At 36.9% G+C, this 23560-nt stretch overlaps 1 protein-coding gene across 4 annotated transcripts in view; it reads right to left on the reverse strand.

Moving 5' to 3' along the window:
* CHIC1 (cysteine rich hydrophobic domain 1) overlaps positions 1–23560 on the reverse strand; it is a 74916-nt gene that overhangs the window by 21354 nt on the left and 30002 nt on the right. For 3 of the 4 annotated variants that reach the window (XM_047716118.1, XM_047716116.1, XM_047716115.1), the window contains exon 3: positions 21277–21432. The exons of the other annotated variant lie outside the window; for it this stretch is intronic. In XM_047716118.1, the coding sequence (XP_047572074.1) occupies positions 21277–21432 (156 nt within the window). The remainder of the gene's footprint in view (positions 1–21276; positions 21433–23560) is intronic. 4 annotated transcript variants of the gene reach the window in all.

Consider the following 23560-nt stretch of genomic DNA (forward strand, 5'->3'; position numbering starts at 1 on the left):
AAAGAAGACCTAAAATCAATCATGTAAGTTTGCACTTTAGAAAAAGAACAAATTAAATCCGAACTAAAAAGAAAGTGGTAACACAAATTAGAGCAGGAATCAGTGAAATTGATAATAGGATTTCCATAGGGAAAATCAACAAAATTAAAAACTGGTTCTTTGAAAGACTAGTAAAAAGAGTCAATTTTTAGCCATGTTGAATAAGGGAAAAAAGACAAAAGTTACTAATATCAGAAATAAAATGGGTTATCATTAATGATGCCATGAATATTAAAAGGATAATAAAGGAATATTATTAACAACACCATGCCCATGAATTTGTTTAGCAAAATGAAATGGACCAATTACTTGAAAGATACAATCTACTAAAACTCACACAAGGAGAAACAGACAATTTGAATAAGCCTATATTTATTAAAGAAACTGAATCAACAATTAATAACCTTCCCAAATAGAAACTCCCATGGCCAGGTGGGTTCATGAGTGAATTCTACTAAATATATAAGGGAGAAATTTTACCAATTCTTTACAATCTCTTCCACAAACAGAAGCAGAGGGAATACTTCTTAACTCATTTTAGAAGGCCAGTACTACCCGAGTGCCAAAACTAGACAAAGATATTATATGAAAGGAAAAGTACAGATCAATATTTCTCATGAACACAGACGTAAAAATCCTGAATAAGACATCAGCAAACAAATACAAGAATGTATATACCACAATAAGTGACTTTTGGTTTGACAATGAATTCTTAGATAGAACCCAAAGCACGAGGAATAAAAGAAAAAATTGATAAGCTGGACTTCATCAAAATTGAAAACTCTACTCTGTAAGAGATGCTGTTAAAAGAATGAAAAGACAAGACAAAGACTGGAAGAAAATATTTTGAACACAAATACTGATAGAAGACTCACATCCAAAATATATAAAAAGTGTTTAAAATTTCACAGTAATAAACCAGAAACCCAATTAAGATATGTCTGAGCAGGGAGAGGAGTCAAGATGGCGGAGAAGTAGCAGGCTGAGACTACTTCAGGTAGCGGGAGATCAGCTAGATAGCTTATCTAAAGATTACAAACACCTACAAATCCAACGGGAGATCGAAGAGAAGAAGAACAGCACTCTAGAAACAGAAAATCAACCACTTTCTGAAAGGTAGGACTGGCGGAGAAGTGAATCCAAAGCGACGGGAAGATAGACCACGGGGGGAGGGGCCGGCTCCCGGCAAGCGGCGGAGCAACGGAGCACAAAATCGGGACTTTTAAAAGTCTGTTCCGCTGAGGGACATTGCTCCAGAGGCTTAATCGGGGTGAAGCCCAAGCGGGGTCAGCGTGGCCTCAGGTCCCGCAGGGTCACAGAAGGATCGGGGTGTCTGAGTGTCGCAGAGCTCACAGGTATTAGAACGGGGAAGCCGGCTACAGAGACAGAGGCGAGGAGTGACTCTCAGCTCGGGGTTACCTTGAAACGGTCACAGGCTCGGTCAGCTCGGAGCGCGGCCGGAGGCCAGGGTGGCGGGAGTCATTGGGCGCTGTTCTCTGGGGGCTCACTGAGGAGTGGGGCCCCGGGCTCTCGGCTCCTCCGGGCCGGAGACTGGGAGGCCGCCATCTTCATTCCCGCCCTCCGGAACTCTACAGAAAGCGCTCAGGGAACAAAAGCTCCTGAAAGCAAACCCGAGCGGATTACTCAGCCCGGCCCCGGGTAAGGGCGGTGCAACTCCGCCTGGGGCAAAGACGCTTGAGAATCACTACAACAGGCCCCTCCCCCAGAAGATCAGCAAGAAACCCAGCCAGGACCAAGTTCACCTACCAAGGAGTGCAGTTTCAATACCAAGGAGAGCAGCGGAATTCCAGAGGAGGAGAAAGCAAAGCACGGAACTCATGGCTTTCTCCCCATGATTCTTTAGCCTTGCAGTTAATTTAATTTTTTTTTCTTTTTCAATTTTTTTCTTCTTCTGCTAAATTTTTTTAACTTTTACCCTTTTCTTTTTTAACACTTTTTAACTAGTTTATCTAATATATATATATATATATATATATATATATATATATATATATATATATTTTCCTTTTTATACTTTTTCTTTATTGGTTTTCTTTTTTTAATTTTTGTTTTCTTTCTTTCTGAACCTCTTTTTATCCCCTTTATCCCCCCTCACGATTTGGGATCTCTTCTGATTTGGCTAAAGCATATTTTCCTGGGGTTGTTGCCACCCTTTTAGTATTTTACTTGCTCCTTCATATACTCTAATCTGGACAAAATGACAAGGCAGAAAAATTCACCACAAAAAAAAGAACAAGAGGCAGTACCAAAGGCTAGGGACCTAATCAATACAGACATTGGTAATAAGTCAGATCCAGAGTTCAGAATGGCGATTCTCAAGGTTCTAGCTGGGCTCGAAAAAGGCATGGAAGATATTAGAGAAACCCTCTCGGGAGATATAAAAGCCCTTTCTGGAGAAATAAAAGAACTAAAATCTAACCAAGTTGAAATCAAAAAAGCTATTAATGAGGTGCAATAAAAAATGGAGGCTCTGACTGCTAGGATAAATGAGGCAGAAGAAAGAATTAGCGATATAGAAGACCAAATGACAGAGAATAAAGAAGCTGAGCAAAAGAGGGACAAACAGCTACTGGATCACGAGGGGAGAATTCGAGAGATAAGTGACACCATAAGACGAAACAACATTAGAATAATTGGGATTCCAGAAGAAGAGGAAACAGAGAGGGGAGCAGAAGGTATATTGGAGAGAATTATTGGAGAAAATTTCCCCAATATGGCAAAGGGAACAAGCATCAAAATCCAGGAGGTTCAGAGAACCCCCCTCAAGATCAATAAGAATAGGTCCACGCCCCGTCACCTAATAGTAAAATTGACAAGTCTTAGTGACAAAGAGAAGATCCTGAAAGCAGCCCGGGAAAAGAAGTCTGTAACGTACAATGGTAAAAATGTTAGATTGGCAGCAGACTTATCCACAGAGACCTGGCAGGCCAGAAAGAGCTGGCATGATATATTCAGAGTACTAAACGAGAAAAACATGCAGCCAAGAATACTATATCCAGCTAGGCTATCATTGAAAATAGAAGGAGAGATTAAAAGCTTCCAGGACAAACAAAAACTGAAAGAATTTGCAAATACCAAACCAGCTCTACAGGAAATATTGAAAGGGGTCCTCTAAGCAAAGAGAGACCCTAAAAGAAGTAGATCAGAAAGAAACAGAGACAATATACAATAAGAGTCACCTTACAGGCAATACAATGGCACTAAATTCATATCTCTCAATACTTACCCTGAATGTTAATGGACTAAATGCCCCAATCAAAAGACACAGGGTATCAGAATGGATAAAAAACAAAGCCCATCTATATGTTGCCTACAAGAAACTCATCTTAAACCCGAAGACACCTCCAGATTTAAAGTGAGGGGGTGGAAAAGAATTTACCATGCTAATGGACATCAGAAGAAAGCAGGAGTGGCAATCCTTATATCAGATCAATTAGATTTTAAGCCAAAGACTATAATAAGAGATGAGGAAGGACACTATATCATACTCAAAGGAACTATCCAACAAGAAGATCTAACAATTTTAAATATCTATGCCCCTAATGTGGGAGCAGCCAACTATATAAACCAATTAATAACAAAATCAAAGAAACATATCGACAATAATACAATAATAGTAGGGGACTTTAACACTCCCCTCATTGAACTGGACAGATCATCCAAGCAAAAGATCAACAAAGAAATAAAGGCCTTAAATGACACACTGGACCAGATGGACATCACAGATATATTCAGAACTTTTCATCCCAAAGCAACAGAATACACATTCTTCTCTAGTGCACATGGAACATTCTCCAGAATAGATCACATTCTTGGTCCTAAATCAGGTCTCAACCGTTATCAAAAGATTGGAATCATTCCCTGCATATTTTCAGACCACAATGCTCTGAAGCTAGAACTCAATCACAAGAGGAAATTTGGAAAGAACCCAAATACATGGAGACTAAACAGCATCCTTCTAAAGAATGAATGGGTCAACCAGGAAATTAAAGAAGAATTGAAAAAATTTATGGAAACAAATGATAATGAAAACACAACGGTTCAAAATCTGTGGGACACAACAAAGGCAGTCCTGAGAGGAAAATATATAGCGGTACAAGCCTTTCTCAAGAAACAAGAAAGGTCTCAGGTACACAAACTAACCCTACACCTAAAGGAGCTGGAGAAAGAACAAGAAAGAAACCTTAAACCCAGCAGGAGAAGAGAAATCATCAAGATCAAAGCAGAAATCAATGAAATAGAAACCAAAAAAACAATAGAACAAATCAACGAAACTAGGAGCTGGTTCTTTGAAAGAATTAATAAGATTGATAAACCCCTGGCCAGACTTATCAAAAGAAAAGAGAGAGGACCCAATAAATAAAATCATGAATGAAAGAGGAGAGATCACAACGAACACCAAAGAAATACAGACAATTATAAGAACATACTATGAGCAACTCTACGGCAACAAATTTGACAATCTGGAAGAAATGGATGCATTCCTAGAGACATATAAACTACCACAACTGAACCAGGAAGAAATAGAAAGCCTCAACAGACCCATAAGCAGTAAGGAGATTGAAACAGTCATCAAAAATCTCCAAACAAACAAAAGCCCAGGGCCAGATGGCTTCCCAGGGGAATTCTACCAAACATGTAAAGAAGAACTAATTCCTATTCTCCTGAAACTGTTCCAAAAAATAGAAATGGAAGGAAAACTTCCAAACTCATTTTATGAGGCCAGCATTCACCTTGATCCCAAAACCAGACAAGGATCCCATCAAAACAGAGAACTACAGACCAATATCCTTGATGAACACAGATGCAAAAATTCTCGCCAAAACTAGCCAATAGGATTCAACAGTACATTAAAAGGATTATTCACCACGACCAAGTGGGATTTATTCCAGGGCTGCAAGCCTGGTTCAACATCCGCAAATCAATGTGATACAACACATTAATAAAAGAAAGAACAAGAACCATATGATACTCTCCATAGATGCTGAAAAAGCATTTGACAAAGTACAGCATCCCTTCCTGATCAAAACTCTTCAAAGTGTAGGAATAGAGGGCACATACCTCAATATTATCAAAGCCATCTATGAAAACTCACCGCAAATATCATTCTCAATGGAGAAAAACTGAAAGCTTTTCCGCTAAGGTCAGGAACACGGCAGGGATGTCCGTTATCACCACTGCTATTCAACATAGTACTGAAGTCCTAGCCTCAGCAATCAGACAACAAAAGGAAATTAAAGGCATCCAAATCGGCAAAGAAGAATTCAAACTATCACTCTTCGCAGATGATATGATACTATATGTGGAAAACCCAAAAGACTCCACTCCAAAACTGCTAGAACTTGTCCAGGAATTCAGTAAAGTGTCAGGATATAAAATCAATGCACAGAAATCAGTTGCATTTCTCTACACCAACAACAAGACAGAAGAAAGAGAAATTAAGGAGTCCATCCCATTTACAATTGCACCCAAAACTATAAGATACCGAGGAATAAACCTAACCAAAGAGACTAAGAATCTATACACAGAAAACTATAAAGTACTCATGAAAGAAATTGAGGAAGACACAAAGAAATGGAAAAATGTTCCATGCTCCTGGATTGGAAGAATAAATATTGTGAAAATGTCTATGCTACCTAAAGCAATCTACACATTTAATGCAATTCCTATCAAAGTACCATCCATTTTTTTCAAAGAAATGGAACAAATAATCCTAAAATTTATATGGAACCAGAAAAGACCTCGAATAGCCAAAGGAATATTGAAAAAGAAAGCCAAAGTTGGTGGCATCACAATTCCGGACTTCAAGCTCTATTACAAAGCTGTCATCATCAAGACAGCATGGTACTGGCACAAAAACAGACACATAGATCAATGGAACAGAATAGAGAGCCCAGAAATAGACCCTCAACTCTATGGTCAACTCATCTTCGACAAAGCAGGAAAGAATGTCCAATGGAAAAAAGACAGCCTCTTCAATAAATGGTGTTGGGAAAATTGGACAGCCACATGCAGAAAAATGAAATTGGATCATTTCCTTACACCACACACGAAATAGACTCAAAATAGATGAAGGACCTCAATGTGAGAAAGGAATCCATCAAAATCCTTGAGGAGAACACAGGCAACAACCTCTTCGACCTCAGCTGCAGCAACATCTTCCTAGGAACATCGCCAAAAGCAAGGGAAGCAAGGGCAAAAATGAACTATTGGGATTTTATCAAGATCAAAAGCTTTTGCACAGCAAAGGAAACAGTGAACAAAACCAAAAGACAACTGACAGAATGGGAGAAGATATTTGCAAATGACATATCAGATAAAGGGCTAGTGTCCAAAATCTATAAAGAACTTAGCAAACTCAACACCCAAAGAACAAAGAATCCAATCAAGAAATGGGCAGAGGACATGAACAGACATTTCTGCAAAGAAGACATCCAGATGGCCAACAGACACATGAAAAAGTGCTCCATATCACTCGGCATTAGGGAAATACAAATCAAAACCACAATGAGATATCACCTCACACCAGTCAGAATGGCTAAAATTAACAAGTCAGGAAATGACAGATGGTGGCGAGGATGCGGAGAAAGGGGAACCCTCCTACACTGTTGGTGGGAATGCAAGCTGGTGCAACCACTCTGGAAAACAGCATGGAGGTTCCTCAAAATGTTGAAAATAGAACTACCCTATGACCCAGCAATTGCACTGCTGGGTATTTACCCTAAAGATACAAATGTAGTGATCCGAAGGGGCACGTGCACCCGAATGTTTATAGCAGCAATGTCTACAATAGCCAAACTATGGAAAGAACCTAGATGTCCATCAACAGACGAATGGATAAAGAAGATGTGGTATATATACACAATGGAATACTATGCAGCCATCAAAAGAAATGAAATCTTGCCATTTGCGACGACGTGGATGGAACTAGAGGGTATCATGCTTAGCGAAACAAGTCAATCGGAGAAAGACAACTATCATATGATCTCCCTGATATGAGGGAGAGGAGATGCAACATGGGGGGTTAAGGGGGTAGGAGAAGAGTAAATGAAACAAGATGGAATTGGGATGGAGACAAACCATAAGTGACTCTTAATCTCACAAAACAAACTGAGGGTTGATGGGGGGAGGGGGGTTGGGAGAGGGGGGGTGGGGTTATGGATATTGGGGAGGGTATGTGCTATGGTGAGTGCTGTGAAGTGTGTAAACCTGGTGATTCACAGACCTGTACCCCTGGGGATAAAAATATATGTTTATAAAAAATAAAATTAAAAAAAAAAGATATGTCTGAGCAGAAAAATCTCAAAGAAGATATATAGATGACAAATCAGTACATAGAAAGATGCTCAATATCATATAACTTTAGGGAATTGCAAATTAAAAAAACAGTGAGATACCAACTATGCACATATTAGAAGGTTCAAAATCCAAAATACTGTCAACACCAAATGTTGACAAGTACATGGAGCAACAGAAAGTCTTTTTTTTTTTTAAAGATTGTACTTATTTATTTGAGAGACAGAGAGTGAGAGTGAGAGGGAGGGAGAGAATGAGAGAGAGAGAGCACAAGCAGGGTGTAGGGCAGAGGAAGAATCAAAGTCCCTGCTGAGAAGAGAAGCTGGACATGAGGCTCCATCTGGAGACTCCAGGATCATGACCTGAGCCAAAGGAAGGCACTTAACTGACTGAACCACCTAGGCATCTCGCAAAAAAAAGTCTTATGTATTGTTAGTGGGAATGTAAAATAGTATAGCCACTTTGGAAGAGGACTTGGCAGTTTCTTACAAAACTAAATATAATCTTACCATATGATGCAGAAATTATACTCCTTGTTTTCTTACCCAAATTACTTGAAATTTGCTGAGTATTTGTAGCAGCCTAATACATAACTGCCAAACCTTGAATGCAATGAAGGCATCCTTCACTAGGTGGGTGGGTAAAGAACTGTAGTACATCCAAACAACAGACTATTATTCAGTAGGGGCACCTGGGTGGCTCAGTTAGTTAAGTGGCCACTTTTGATTTTGACTCAGGTCATGATCTCAGGGTCCTGCGATCAAGCCCTGTGTTGGGCTGTGCACTCAGCAAGGAGTTTGCTTGAGGATTCTCTCTCTCCCTCCCCCCACTCATGCCGCCTTCTCTCTCTCAAACAAATAAATAAACCTTTCAAAAAGAATATTATTCAGCAAAAAAAAGGACCTATCAAGCCACAAAAAGACATGGAGAAACCTTAAATGCATATGGTAAGTGAAAGAAGCCAATCTGAAAAGACTATATCTTGTATGATTTAAACTATGACATTCTGGAAAAGGCAAAATTATGGAGACAGTTAAAAGTTCAGTGACTGCTTGGGATTTTGGGGTGGGAGGGAGAAATGAAGAGGTGTAGCATGGTGGATTTTTCAAGGGGTGAAATTATTATTCCATTATACTGTAATAATGAATACATGTCATTATACACATCGAAATCCATAGAATGTACAACATAAAGAGTGAATTCTGATGTAAATCAAGGACTTTAGTTAATAATGAAGTGTCAATATTGGCCTCATCAGTTTTAACAATTGTACTTCAACAGTACAAGATGTTAATAATAGAGGAAATTGGGAGTTGGGTGAGGAGAATATATGGAAACTGTACCTTTTTCTCATTTTTCCCCCATAAACCTAAAATTGATCAAAAATAGGATGTTAATTAATTTTATATATCAAATAGTAGAGACAAAATGAGGACATTCATAGATAAAAACTGACAGCATCTGTTGCCTGCAGACCTACTGTACAAGAACTACTATGGGAAATTCTTCAGGCTGAAATCAAGGGACACAAGATATTGAGTCCACATATAGAAAAAGGAAAATTCTGGGGCACCTGGGTGGCTCAGTAGGTTAAGCATCTGACTTCTGGCTCAGGTCATGATTTCAAGGTCCTTGGATTGAGCCCTGTCATGATCGCAAGGTCCTGGGACTGAGCCCCGTGTCAGGCTCTAGGCTCAGCTCAGAGTCTGCTTGTCCCTCTTCCTCTGCCCCTCCTCCTGCTCATGCTCTCTCCACCTCTCTCTTAAGTAAGTAAGTAAATAAATAAATAATAAATATCTTTTTTTAAAGAAAGAAAAAGGAAAATTCTAAGAAGCTCAAAGAATTCCGACTAGGATAAGCTCAAAGAATTCCGACTAGTATAAACTCAAAGAGATACATCCTGAGAGAAACTATAATCAAACTTGAAAGCCAAAAACAAGGAGAGAAATCTTGAAAGCAGCAAAGGAGGAGTGACTGTTGTATTCAAGGGGTCCTCACTAAGATTAACTGTTGTTTTCACATCAGAAACCATGAAGTTCAGAAGCAGTGGAATAGCGTATTTCGAGTGTTAAAAGACTGTCGTCCGAGAATTCTAGATATGACAAAACTATCCTTCAAAAAAAGGGAGAAATTAAGACATTCCCAAATGAATAAGCACTGAGGGAGTTCATTCCTATGAGAATTATCTGTAAGAAATGTTAAAGAGAGTCCTTCAGCCTGAAATAAAAAAACATTAGAAAATAACTCAAGTCATATGAGGACATAATGCCAGTAAAAGTAACTCAATAAATAAATGTAGAAGGCAGTATTGTTTATGCTGAAGAGAAAAAAAAGGCAGTATTGTTCTGTTTTTGTTTTAGAACTCCTCTTTTCTACCTATGTGAGTTAAAAGTGCATAAAATAAAATGATAAATCTATGTTAATAGATATAAATATATAAAGATATAATTGTGATAATAACATATAACGGGAGGAGGTATGCATATGTCAGGAGCAGAGTTTGTGTATTATGAAAACTAAGGTGATATTAATTTAAACTAGTGTGTTTTAAGGTGGGTGTTAAGGAGGGCACATATTGCATGGAGCACAGGGTGTGGTGCATAAACAATGAATCTTGGAACATTGAAAAAATAAAATTAAATTAAAAAAAAAAACAAAAACCAAAAAAAGATGTTAATTATAATCCCCAAGAAACAACTAAGAAAATAAATAACTAAGAAATATATTCAAAAAAAGGACATGAGAAGGTATATGGTACATTACAAAAATCAGTTAAATGTAAAATAAGGAAGTAATGGAGTAATTGAGTTAAAAAATATATGACATATGGAAAACAAATAGCAAAATGGCAGAAGTCCTTCCTTATCTGTTATAGACTGAATTTCTTTCCCCCAGTTCATATATTGAAGTCATAACTGCCCATACCTCCGAATGTGACCATATTTGGATATAAGGTTTTTAAAGAGGTAATTAAGTTAAAATGAGATAATCAGGGTGAGCTGTAATCTAATATGACTAATCACTTCTGCTAAGGATACAGACATGTTTAGAAGGAAGACCAGGTAAAGACTCAGAGAGAAAATGGCCACCTACAAGTCAAGGAGAGAAACTTCAGAGAAAAAATAAACTCTCCCAACATCTTGATCTCAGACTTACAGTCTCCAGAACTGTGAGAAAATAAATTTATTGTCTAAACCACCGAGTCTGGGGTACTTTATTAAGGTAATGCTGGCAAACTAATATGTTACCATTAATCACTTTAAATGTATGTAGAGTGAACTCTCAATTCAAAGGCAGAGATCTGCAGAATTAATTTAAAAAACATAATCCATCTGGGGTGCCTGGGTGGCTAAAGTGGTTAAGCATCCAACTCTGGATTTTTAGCTCAGGTCTTGGTCTCAGGGTCCTGAGTTTAAGCCCTACACTGGGCTCCACGCTGGGTGTGGAGCTTACTTAAAAAACAATAAAACATAATCCATCTATATCTTGTCTACATATCAGAGACAGAAATAGTTCCAAAGTGAGAGGGTGGAAAAAGCTACTCCATGTAAATAGTAACAACAACAACAAGAGCTGAGATGGCTATAATAATATGAGACAAAATTATTTTAAGTAAAGAAAATGTTACAAGTGAAAAAGATGGACAGTGTACAGGTCTTAATATGCTCAGGCTGTTATAACAAATACAACAGACTCAGTGACTTAAATAGCAGAAATCTATTTCTCATAGTTCTAACAAATGGGAAATCTTAGATGAGATGGTTTGTTGAGTTCAGGTGAGAGCCCTCTTCCTTGGCTTTCTTGGCCCCTGGCTGGCAGATAGCTTCCTTATTGCTGTGACCTCACATGGTAGAGAAAAAGCAAGCTCTGGTCCTTTCTTACAAAGGCACTAATTCCATCATGAGGACCCCACCCTCATGACTCCATCTACACCTACTTACCTCTCAAAGACCAAAATACCATCCACCTCCAAATATCATCCAATTAATGGGGAGAGCTTCAACATATAAATTTTGGGAGGAAACAAACATTAATTCCATACCAGCATACTTCAGAAAAACATAAACCAATCAGTAAGAAATTACAATTATAAAAACAAACATAATTAAACACACACCTACAAAATGTATGAAACAAAAACTGACCAAACTGAAAAAATAGATAGTTCTACAATAATAGAGACTTCATTACCCCACTTTCAATAATGAGTAGAACAACTATGAAGAAGATCAATAAATAAATATAGGGCTTGGACAACACTGTCAACCAACTATACCTAACACATATATGGAACACTCTGTCCCACAACAATATAATACAAATTCTTCTCAAGTGTACATGGAGTATGTTATGCCACTAACCAAGTCTCAATAAATTAAAAAAGAGTTAAGTCTTACAAAGTATAAAACTAGAAATCATAAGAGAAGAAAAACATCATATTCATGTTGCAAGACTGAGAGAACAGTCCCTTTCCTCTGAACACCCCTATCAACTTAACAAATATTAAAGCAAAAAAGGGTAAAAGTTATTTTAAAATGGTGGCATGAATAGGCCTGAAAGTTGACTTATAATATCACAGTTGTTTCAGTGGTAAATGTAAGAATGGGTAAATGAAAACCTTCATTTCATATATCATGTAGCCATAGAATTCTAGTAGAGCCAAGAGCAACTAGAAGTTGCTCAGGGTACCCTAATTTTTATTTCCTTTCTTTCACCTAATTTGTTACAAAACATATTCATGAAATATACTGGCTAAAAAAATGTTCATAAGGCAGTTTACAAAGAAGTTCTTTTCTTGGAAACATTTTACAATCAGTTTACACAGCAACCTTGTGATATAGGGCAGTGTAACCATATTATTTCCATTTTATTTTGTGGGTAACACAGATATGACTTTCATAAAGCTAGATACCTAGAGTTGGCTAGAGTTGGATGGCAAATGGTAGCTCTCAGGCAAAATCTGGCATGCTGCCTGTTTTTGTAAATAAAGTTTTACTGGAACACAGCAATGCTCACTCATTTGCATATTGCTTATCGCTGCTTTCATACTAAAACCACAGAGCTAGATAGTTGCAACAGAGACCTCTGGCTCACAAAGCCTTAAGTATTTACTATTTTGTCCTTTAAGAAATATTTGTCTGCTAGAGAATTAAAACTCATTGAGCTGTATATCATAACACTTATCCTAATGTTTTTTGTCCCAGCAATAGGAAATACGACCTAGGCAACATGATGTAGTCAAGAGAATACAGTGTTACAAGAGTCAGAAACCAAACAAAACAGAAAAAAATATTTTTCTTCATGTGTCATTTACTATGTGACACTGGGAAACTCACTTTATCTCTCTGAATCTGTTTCCACACCTGTAAAATAAGGGATTTGGGGTATATGAATGCTAATCATCTTTCCAATTAAACTATTAGAGTTTATACAACTTAGTTTACAGATTATGAAGCAGCAGTGATGGCATAAAAGTTCTTAAATTATTTTTATTTTTAAAAATTTCTACATGTGGACTAAAAGGCAGTGAGGCACCTTAAATTTCTTTATCATCACACTACCTTAAAAGTAAGTAGTACTAAAAAAAAATAAGTAGTACTGAGACACATGGGTGGCTCAGTTGGTTAAGTGTCTGCCTTTGGCTCAGGTCCTGATCCCAGAGGGCTGAGATGAGCCCCTTATTAGGCTCCCTGCTCAGCTGGGAGCCTGCTTCTCCCTCTTCCTCTGCCATTCCCCTTTCTTGTGCTCTCCGGCTCTCTCTCTCTGTCAAATAAATAAAATCTTTAAAAAAAGTAAGTAGTAGTAGCCTGATTCTATCAGTGAGAAAAACTGAAGCTCCAGAAAGGGCAGTATCTTACACAAGGTTACCAACATGTGCTTAGTGTTTTGTCTAGTGTGTTAACAACATAGCATGTACAAAACCAAGGGCCATAACTATAAAGTGTACAGAGCAAGGCAGATAACGTAAATGCTGGGTGGTTCTGTGGTGAACCAGAGACCTCATGTCCTATTTAAAGGAAGAAGCCACCACTCAGCTAGGGCCAACTGCTGAAAGATTTTAAGAGAGGCTGGCTATCTCAAACTTTATTTTAAATACTCCAATTTTTAAGTGTTGGCAATTCATTCAAATGTTTAAAAAAACAGAATGGTCTAGATGTGGCCCAGAAGATGACAATTTGAAAATATGTATTTAAAAAATCTTTCTATTTTATTATTTTTTTTGAAGAGTTTATTTATTTGACAGAGAGAAACACAGAGAGCACAAGCGGGGGAGTGGCAGGCAGAGGGAGAGGGAAAAGCAGGCTCCCCACTAAGCAGGGAGCCTGATGTAGGGCTTGATCCCAGGACTCTGAGATCATGACTAAGCCAAAGAGAGAGGCTTAACTGTCTGAGCCACCCAGGTGCCCCTAAATAAATATGTTTAAATTGACATTTTAGTGATCTAAGAATACAGATGGTCCCTGATTAATAATCATTCTACTTATGATTTTTTTTTCAACTTCCTGACGGTGTGAAAGCTATATGCATTCAGTAGAAACGGTACTTACAATGCTGGATTATGATCTTTTCCTGGGCTAGTAATACCAGTATAATACTCTCTTGTGATGCTGAACAGTGGCAACAAACCACAGCTCCCAGTCACCTACGCCATCGTGAGGGTAAACAACTGATACACTTAAAGCCATTCTGTACCTGTGCAACCATTCTGTTTTTCACTTTCAGTATGGTATCCAATAAATTACATGAGCTATTCAATACTTTATTATAAAATATGCTTTGTGTTAGATTTTGCCCAGCTATAGGCTAATGTTAAGTGCTGTGAACACATTAAAAGGTAGTCTAGGTTAATCTATCATGTTTGGTAGGTTACATGTATTAAATGCATTTTCAACTATTTGAAACTATTCAAAGAAACTATTTCTTTTTCTTTTCTTTTATTTTTTTATAACTCATAGAGCAATTCAGTTTGGTAGGTTACATGTATTAAATGCATTTTCAACTATTTGAAACTATTCAAAGAAACTATTTCTTTTTATTTTCTTTTATTTTTTTATAACTCATAGAGCAATTCAGTTTGGTAGGTTACATGTATTAAATGCATTTTCAACTATTTGAAACTATTCAAAGAAACTATTTCTTTTTATTTTCTTTTATTTTTTTATAACTCATAGAGCAATTCAGTAATGTGGCAGGATATAAAATCAATGCACAGAAATCAGTTGCTTTCCTATACACTAACAATGTAACTGCAGAAAGAAAAATTAGGGAATCAATTCCATTTACGAGCAACAAAAACTGTAAGATACCTTGGAATAAACCTAACCAAAGAGGTGAAGGATCTATACTCTAGAAACTACAGAACACCTACAAAAGAAAGTGAAGAAGACACAAAAAGATGGAAAAACATTCCATGCTCATGGATTGGAAGAATAAACATTGTTAAAAAGTCTACACTGCCCAGAGCAATCTATACTTTCAAGACCACCCCAATCAAAATATCATCAGCGTTTTTCAAAGTGCTGAAATTAACAATCCTAAAAGGGATGGAACCAGAAAAGACCCCAAATGGCCAAGGAAATGTTGAAAAAGTAAAACAAGGGTGGGGGAATCATGTTGCCTGACTTCAAGCTATACTACAAAGATACAATCACCAAGACAGCACAGAGCGGTACTGGCACAAAAACAGACACATAGACCAATGGAACAGAATAGAGAGCCCATATATGGACCCTCAACTCTATGGTCAAATAATCTTTGACAAAGCAGGAAAAAATATCCAGTGAAAAAAAAGACAGTCTCTTCAATAAATGGTGCTGGGAAAATTGGACAACTATATACAGAAGAATGAAACTCAACCATTCTCTTACACCATACACAAAGATAAACTCTAAATGGATGAAAGACCTCAATGTGAGACAGGAATCTATCAAAATCCTAGAGGAGAACATAGGCAGTAACCTCTTCAACATTGGCCACAGCAACTTCTTTCAAGATACATCTCCAAAGGAAAGGGAAACAAAAGCGAAAATTAACTTTTTGGACTTCATCAAGATAAAAAGCTTCTATATAGCAAAGGAAACAGTCAACAAAACAAAGAGGCAACCCATGGAATGGGAGAAGATATTTGCAAGTGACAGTTTAGATAAAGAGCTGATATGTATCCAAGATCTATAAAGAACTTCTCAAACTCAACACCCAAAAAGACCAAATAATCAAGTCAAAAAATGGGCAAAAGACATGAACAGATATTTCTCCAAAGAAGACATATAAATGGCTAACAGACACATACAAAAATGTTCATCATCATTAGCCATCAGGGAAATCCAAATCAAAACCACACTGAGATACCACCTTATGCCAGTTAGAATGGGAAAAATTGACAAGGTAATAAACAACAAATGCAAGGTGGTACAACCACTTTGGAGAACAGTATGGAGGTTCCTCAAAAAGTTAAAAATAAAGCTAACTCTATAACCCAGCAATTGCACTACTGGGTATTTACCCCAAAGATACAGATGTACTGAAAAGAAGGACCACATGTACCCAATGTTCATAGCAGCAACGTCCACAATACCCAAACTGGAAAGAGCTGAGATGTCCTTCAACAGACAAATGGATAAAGAAGATGTGGTCCATATATACAATGGAATATTACTCAACTATTAGAAAGGATGAATACCCAACTCTTGCATCAACATGGATGGAATTGGAGGAGATTATGCTAAGTGGAATAAGTCAAGCAGAGAAAGTCAATTATCATATGGTTTCACTTATTTGTAGAACATAAGGAATAGCATAGAGGACATTAGGAGAAGGAAGGGAAAAATGAAGGGGTAGATATCAGAGGGGGAGACAAACCATAAAAGACTATGGACTCTGGGGAACAAAGCGAGGGTTTTGGGTGGGGGTGCTGATGGGTTAGCCTGGTGATATATATCCAAGATCTATAAAGAACTTGGTGTTAAGTTGGGAACATGGGTGTTAAGGAGGGAACATACAGCTTGGAGCACTGGGTGTCATATGCAAACAATGAGTCATAGAACACTACCTCAAAAATTAATTATGTACTGTATGGTGATTAATATAACATAATAAAAAAAGATTTTATTTGAAAGAGACAGTGCACGCATGCATATACGCACAAGAGGGAGAGGGGCAGAGAGAGAGGCAGCAGCAGATTCCCTGCTGAGCCAGACAGGGGGATTGGTCCCAGGACCCTAAGATCATGACCTGAGCCAAAGGCAGAGCTTAACGAACTGAGTCATGTAGGAGCCCCTCAACTCATATTTTCAATTTACTATGGATTTATCCGGATGTAATCCCATCATAAGTCCAGGAAGATCTGTATACTGATACCTCAACTTCATTAAAAAAAAATTTACTTATTTATTTAAATATTTTATTTGTTTATTTGAAAGAGAGTGAAAGCAAGAGAGATCACAGAGGGAAAGGGAGAAGCAGACTTGCCACTGAGCAGAAAGCCTGATGTGGGGCTTGATCCCAGGACCCTGAGATAATGACCTGAGCCAAAGGCAGATGCTTAGCTGATTGAGCCACCCAGGCGCCTTGATATCTTAACTTCAATGTGAATAATTAATTAACCAAAGTAATGGGGGTGAGGGTGAAATGACAGCATCAGTATTAATATCATTTTCCATTGAATATTCTATTAGAAGTTTGCATAGTAATGTCACATAATTGAAAAAATTGCTTCTCTATATTTTAGGCTATGTGGGGAAAGTATCGACAAGTAGACAAAGAGTAAACAGGTCATCAGTAAAAATGATAGACCCTGGATAATATTAAAACCTAAAATTCTGTTCTTGAGTAGCTAAAATTGGCTGTATTTATATGATTGAAAATCTAAATCATAATTCATGCACACTGAGGCTTTAAAAATAATGGGAATGGACAGGAATTACTGATTTCTAATTGTTAAAAAATATGACAACTACAGAAAGAAATTTATGCTTCCAATTTTTTTAACTTATAGAAAGTCATCTGAAAATACTGAACGTGCTTTGACAAATAATAAACTAAGCTTAACTTAAAGTTAAGCTTTGACCTACTGGTAATTACCAAGGGAATAAAAAAAAATGTTCAACTTCTTCATTAGAAAAGTCATACAGATTGCAGTGTTTCATTATTTTTCTTTTTTTTAAAAAGATTTTATTTATTATTTATTTGACAGACAGAGATCACAAGTAGACAGAGAGGCAGGCAGAGAGAGAGGAAGGGAGGCAAGCTCCCTGCTGAGCAGAAGCCTCATGTGGGGCTCGATCCCAGGACCCCGGGATCATGACCTGCGCCGAAGGCAGGGGCTTTAACCCACTGAGCCACCCAGGTGCCCCTCATTATTTTTCTTTTTGAAGTACACATTAAGAAGGGCAGAAGAAAGATGTGGACAGAAAATTAGTAAGTACTTCTGGGAATATTTTTAGCCTTTATCAAACAACTGTACCTCTAATTATAGCTACACAAGGTACTGTGATTTTTGAATATAGTTTAGTAAGCTAATTATTATTTACAAGTTTAAACAAAAATTATCAGTGTGGTACAGGGTGACTTCAGTCTTCCCACTGGGAAATGAAAACATTCCAAAGACTAAAAGTTTTAAAGATGAGATTAAGATAGTAGTATTAAATCCATCATGTAACTAGTAATGTCTTGTTATAATAATGTTATTTCAACATGTTCAAAACTAAGCAGGATTTCCCCCCAGCTACGTAGGTTACTCTCTTTTCCTTTTCTTCAGAGCAGAAGAAACTCTCTCATATAGCTGTAGCTTAGAAATACTTTACTTTTTTTGAAGATTCTATTCATTTATTTGAGAGAGAGAGAAAGAGCCAGAGAGAGGGCATGAGTGGAAGGGAGGGGCAGAGGCAAAAGCAGACTCCCCACTAGACAGGGAGCCCAACATGGGGCTCAATCCCAGGACCCTGGGACCATCATCTGAGCCAAAGGCATATTCCTAACCAACTGAACCATCCAGGTACCCTGCTTAGGAATACTTTAAATCACATGTTTGGGTTTTGTGAAAAGCGTTGAGTAGCCTAGTTACATTTATATTTACTCTAGTACTCCATTTATATTTCACTTTAAGATGATGAGAACTCAAAACCAGACAAAGACCCCACCAAAAAGAATTACAGACCAATATCCCTGATGAACATGGATGCAAAAATTCTCACCAGGACACTAGCTAATAGGATCCAACGGTACATTAAAAAGGATTATTCACCATGACCAAGTGGGATTTATTCCTGGGCTGCAAGGGTGGTTCAACATTCGCGAATCAATCAATGTGATACAATACATTAATAAAAGAAAGGGCAAGAACCATATGATCCTCTCAACAGATGCAGAAAAAGCATTTGACAAAATACAGCATCCTTTCTTGATAAAAACTCTCAGCAGGGTAGGGACAGAAGGAATATACCTCAAGATCATCAAAGCTATATAGAAAGAACCACGGCTAATATCATCCTCAATGGGGAAAACTGAGAGCTTTTCCCATAAGGCCAGGAACATGACAGGGATGTCCACTCTCACCACTGTTGCTCAAGATAGTATTGGAAGTCTTGGCCTCAGCAATCAGACAACAAAAAGAAAAAGGAATAAAAGGCATCCAAATCAGCAAAGAAGTCAAACTCTCACTCTTAGCAGATGACATGATCCTCTGTATGGAAAACCCAAAGACTCCACTCAAAAATTGCTAGAACTCATACTGGAATTCGGCAAAGTCACAGGATATAAAATTAATGCACAGACATCAATTGCATTTCTATACACTAACAATGAGGCAGAAGAAAGAGAAATCAAGGAATTGATCCCATTTACAATTGCACCAAAATCCATGTGATACCCAGGAATAGGTATTCCTAACCAAAAAGGTAAAGGATCTGTACTCTGAAAACTATAGAACACTTATGAAAGAAATTGAGGGAGACACAAGAAATGGAAAACTTTCCATGCTTATGGATTGGAAGGACAGATAGTGTTAAAATGTCTAAGCTAACCAGAGCAATACACATTCAATGAAATCCCTATCAAAATACCATCAGCTTTCTTCATGGAGCTGGAACAAACAATCTTAAACTTCGTATGGAACTAGAAAAGACCATGAGTAGCCAAAGAAATGTTAAAAAAAAAAAATAAACCCAAAGCTGGAGGCATCACAATTCCAGACTTCAAGCTGTATTACAAAGCAGTAATCATCAAGACAGTATGGTTCTGGCACTAAAGCAGACACATAGATCAATGAACAGAATAGAGATTCCCAAAATGGACCTTCCACTCCATGGTCAACTAATCTTTGACAAAGAGAGAAAGAATATCCAATGGAAAAAAGACAGTCTCTTCAACAAATGGTGCTGGAAAAACTGGACAGCCACATGTAGGAGAATAAAACTGGACCACTTTCTTACATCTTACATATAAATAAACTCAAAATGGATGAAAGACCTAAATATGAGAGTGGAATCCATCAAAATCCTAGAGGAGAAAATATGCAGAAATCTCTTTGACCTTGGCTGCAGCAATTTCTTGCTAGACACATCTTCAAAGGCAAGGGAAACAAAAGCAAAAATGAACTTTTAGGACCTCATCAAAATAAAAAGCTTTGCATAGCAAAGGAAACAGTCAACAAAACTAAAAGACAACCGACAGAATGGGGAGAAGATACATGCAAATGTCTTATCAGATGAAGGGCTAGTATCCAAAATCTATAAAGAACTTACCAAACTCAACACCTAAAATACAAATAATCCAGCCAAAAATGGTCAGAAGACATGAACAGACATTTCTCCAAGGAAGACATACAAATGGCCAACAGGCACATGAAAAGATGTTCAACATCATTTGGTATCAGGGAAAAATAGATCAAAATGACAGCGAGGTATCACCACACACCAGTCAGAATGGCTAAAATTAACAACTCAGGAAATAACAGATATTGGCAAGGATGTGGAGACAGAGGAACTCTCTTACACTGTTGGTGGGAATGCAAGCTGCTATAGCTACTCTGGAAAACAGTATGGAGGTTCCTCAATAAGTTAAAAATAGAGCTACCCTATAAACCAGCATGTGCGCTACTAGCTATCTACCCAAAAGATACAAACACAGTAATTCAAAGGGGCACCTGCACCTCAATGTTTATAGCAGCAATGTCCACAACAGCTCAAATATGGAAAGAGCCCAGATGTCTATTAACAGATGAGTGGATAAAGAAGAGGTGGTATATGTGTGTGTGTGTGTGTATATATATATACACATATATATGTATATATATATAATGGAATATATATAAAATGGAATATCACTCAGCCATCAAGAAGAATGAAACCTTGCCATTTGCAATGATATGGATGGAAGTAGAGGATATTAATGCTAAGTGAAATAAGTCAGTCAGAGAAAGACAAATACCACATGATTTTACTCATATGTGGAACTTAAGAAAAAAACAAATGAATATAGAAGGGAAGGAATAATAAAATAAGATGAAAATTGAGAGGGAGGCATACCATAAGAGACTCTGAACTCTAGGAAACAAACTGTGGGTTGTTGGAGGGGAGGTGGGGAGAGGGAAGGGATAATTGGATGATGGGTGAAAGGAGAGCACTTGATGAAATGAACACTGGGTGTTACATGCAACGGATGGATCACTAAATTCTATCCCTGAAACTAATAAAAAATAATAGTCACAAAAAGAGAAAAAAAATAAAATGATGGGAAATCATATTAAGTGACAAAGTGTTAATAAAGGCTGGACAAATTATTTTATCTCTCTGTCCCTAAACTTGTCTCTAGAATGAGGCTAACACTGTTAAGAGAATTTTAAAAAATCATGTAACATACTCAGTACATGTAAGCAATCAATAAATGTTAGCTCTACGGTTATACAATAAAATGGTTACTCACTCTTTTGTTGAGACAAATAACAGGCCACAGGCTGCAACCCAGTGTGCAACAGCAGCAGAGACAACCACATAGTAGCCATTTCACATTGACCGGGAGAGCCTTTTTCAAACATGCATTCACGCGGCCAATGCTGGTCTTAAATTCTTCAGGGGCCACCTATAACAAGGGTGGAATCTTTACTTAACATTTTGTGGGCAGCTTTCCACTATTTATCTCTAAATGTGAAGAAAATGTTTATCTTTTACAAACACTTTAAGGAATTACATGTCTAAATAGATTTCCTCCTTTGATGTATTACCATACTCTTGGATGACATTAGAAAGCAAAACAATATAATTTCATGTTTACAGAACTTAATTCTGATGTTCAAAAATAATCTTCTGAAATTACCAGCATTAAAATGACAGCAAAATTGGTGGTAAAGAATACCTGTCAAGCAGTTTTTCTACCAAACATTCTCATTATTCAGGCAATATTATAGTCTCCAATTATTCTTGCTTGTAAGACCAGAAGCATAATGTAACAATAAAAACCTAAATACTGCCAGAGGAAATGGAATTAAAATTAGACTCTGGTTATATTCCTGGATTACTTTTAAATAGGCAACTCTTGAAACTTTCTCCCTGGCAAATTTGCAGCACAATTTTAATACTTGCCATCATTTGTAGGGAAAAGTTACACTAAGACAGTGAGGAGTAACGACATTAAAAAAGGGTCTTAATATTCAGCATAAAATGTACTAAAAAAACTGCTGTAAATTTTGAAATTTGAAAGGTTTTTAAATATACAAATTTAATATCTTAATTACTACCACCATTCCTGGAAGTGGCTGCTTGTGCCCCTCTGTAAACAATGACAAAGTTAGTTCAAAGGCAAGAGCATGACAGGCATAATTAGATTTATACCGAAAATTCTGCTTGAAGATTATACAATTCAAAGGCATACTAAAAATAGTTTGCTTTCAGTGAAATCACATTTGTGGATCACAAATATTATTCTCTTTCACTTAGAAAGTTGTCAGACTGTAAAATCTATGGGAAAAAATTCTAGCATCTGGCTGGGCATGCAAAAATTATGAAAATATTAGAAAAAAATAAGCTGCTATAAAATAAAAACCCTATTAACATGTTAGGTGTATAAAATATGGAGTTTTACAACTCTTCCAAGTAAAAATTGTAGTAGAGAATTCAATTTATTACATTTTTGTCTTTTAATAGATATATCTTAGAATCAACACTATAAAAACATGCAGATGTTATAAATATAATGACCAAAGAATTCAGCACCATCATGATTAAAACATTATACTAGCTTTATTAGAATTGTTCATGCCACTCAATAAAGTTAATTGCTTAACCCATACATTTGATTTTCTCCCTAATATGTTAACCAACAATAGTTGTAAAATTGCAAGGCTCAAAAAACTGTTTTTACATGGGTATGTAAACTAATCTATACACTCCAACTAAATTGCTGGCAATATGACTTAAGACAATCACTGAGTAAAAAGAATTTCAATTAAATGACTAACTTCCTGGGGTAAATATGAAAATAAATTCAGAGAACCAAGCCTTGTAACTGGAAAACAGAAAATGCTAACAGGCTAAGCATATCAGACAATAAATGAAGATTTTCATTTAATAAGTAATAATAATAAGTAATAGTTACTTATTAGCTATGAAAAATCATAGGCAAATTCATTTAATTTTTCTGAGTTTTAGTTTCTCCTATATAAAATGAAAATAATAACCTTTGTCTCATATATCTTACAGGAAATGGGCCTCATATCTTAAAAAGAACCTCATTAACCAGAATGCTTTGAAAAAGGAAGCCACTTCCTCTTGACTAGATTTGGAGAAAGAAAAGCAAAGCTCTCTTTTGCATGGTCTCACCTGAAGGCAAGGCATTTGATCAGGTAACCATTAATAATCCATAGCTTTGCTACATGTTCTATTATAAACAAAAGGCTAATTAGCTACATTTTGTTTTTCAATTTTTCATTTTAATTCCAGTAAGTTAACATACAGTGTTATATTAGTTTCAAGTGTATAATAGAGTAATTCAACAGTTCCATACATTACCCTGTGCTCTTCAAGACAAGTGCACTCAATCCCCATCACTACTTCACTCATCCCCTCATAACCATCAGATTGTTCTCTATAATTAACAGTCTGTTTCTTGCTTTGTCTTATTTTTTCCCTTTACTTGTTTTGTATCTAAAATTCCACATACAAGTGAAATCCTACAGTATTTGTCTTTCTCTGGCTGACTTATTTCACTTAGC

This window comes from Lutra lutra, chromosome X (assembly GCF_902655055.1).
Source record: "Lutra lutra chromosome X, mLutLut1.2, whole genome shotgun sequence".
NCBI classification, from domain to species: Eukaryota; Metazoa; Chordata; class Mammalia; order Carnivora; family Mustelidae; genus Lutra; species Lutra lutra.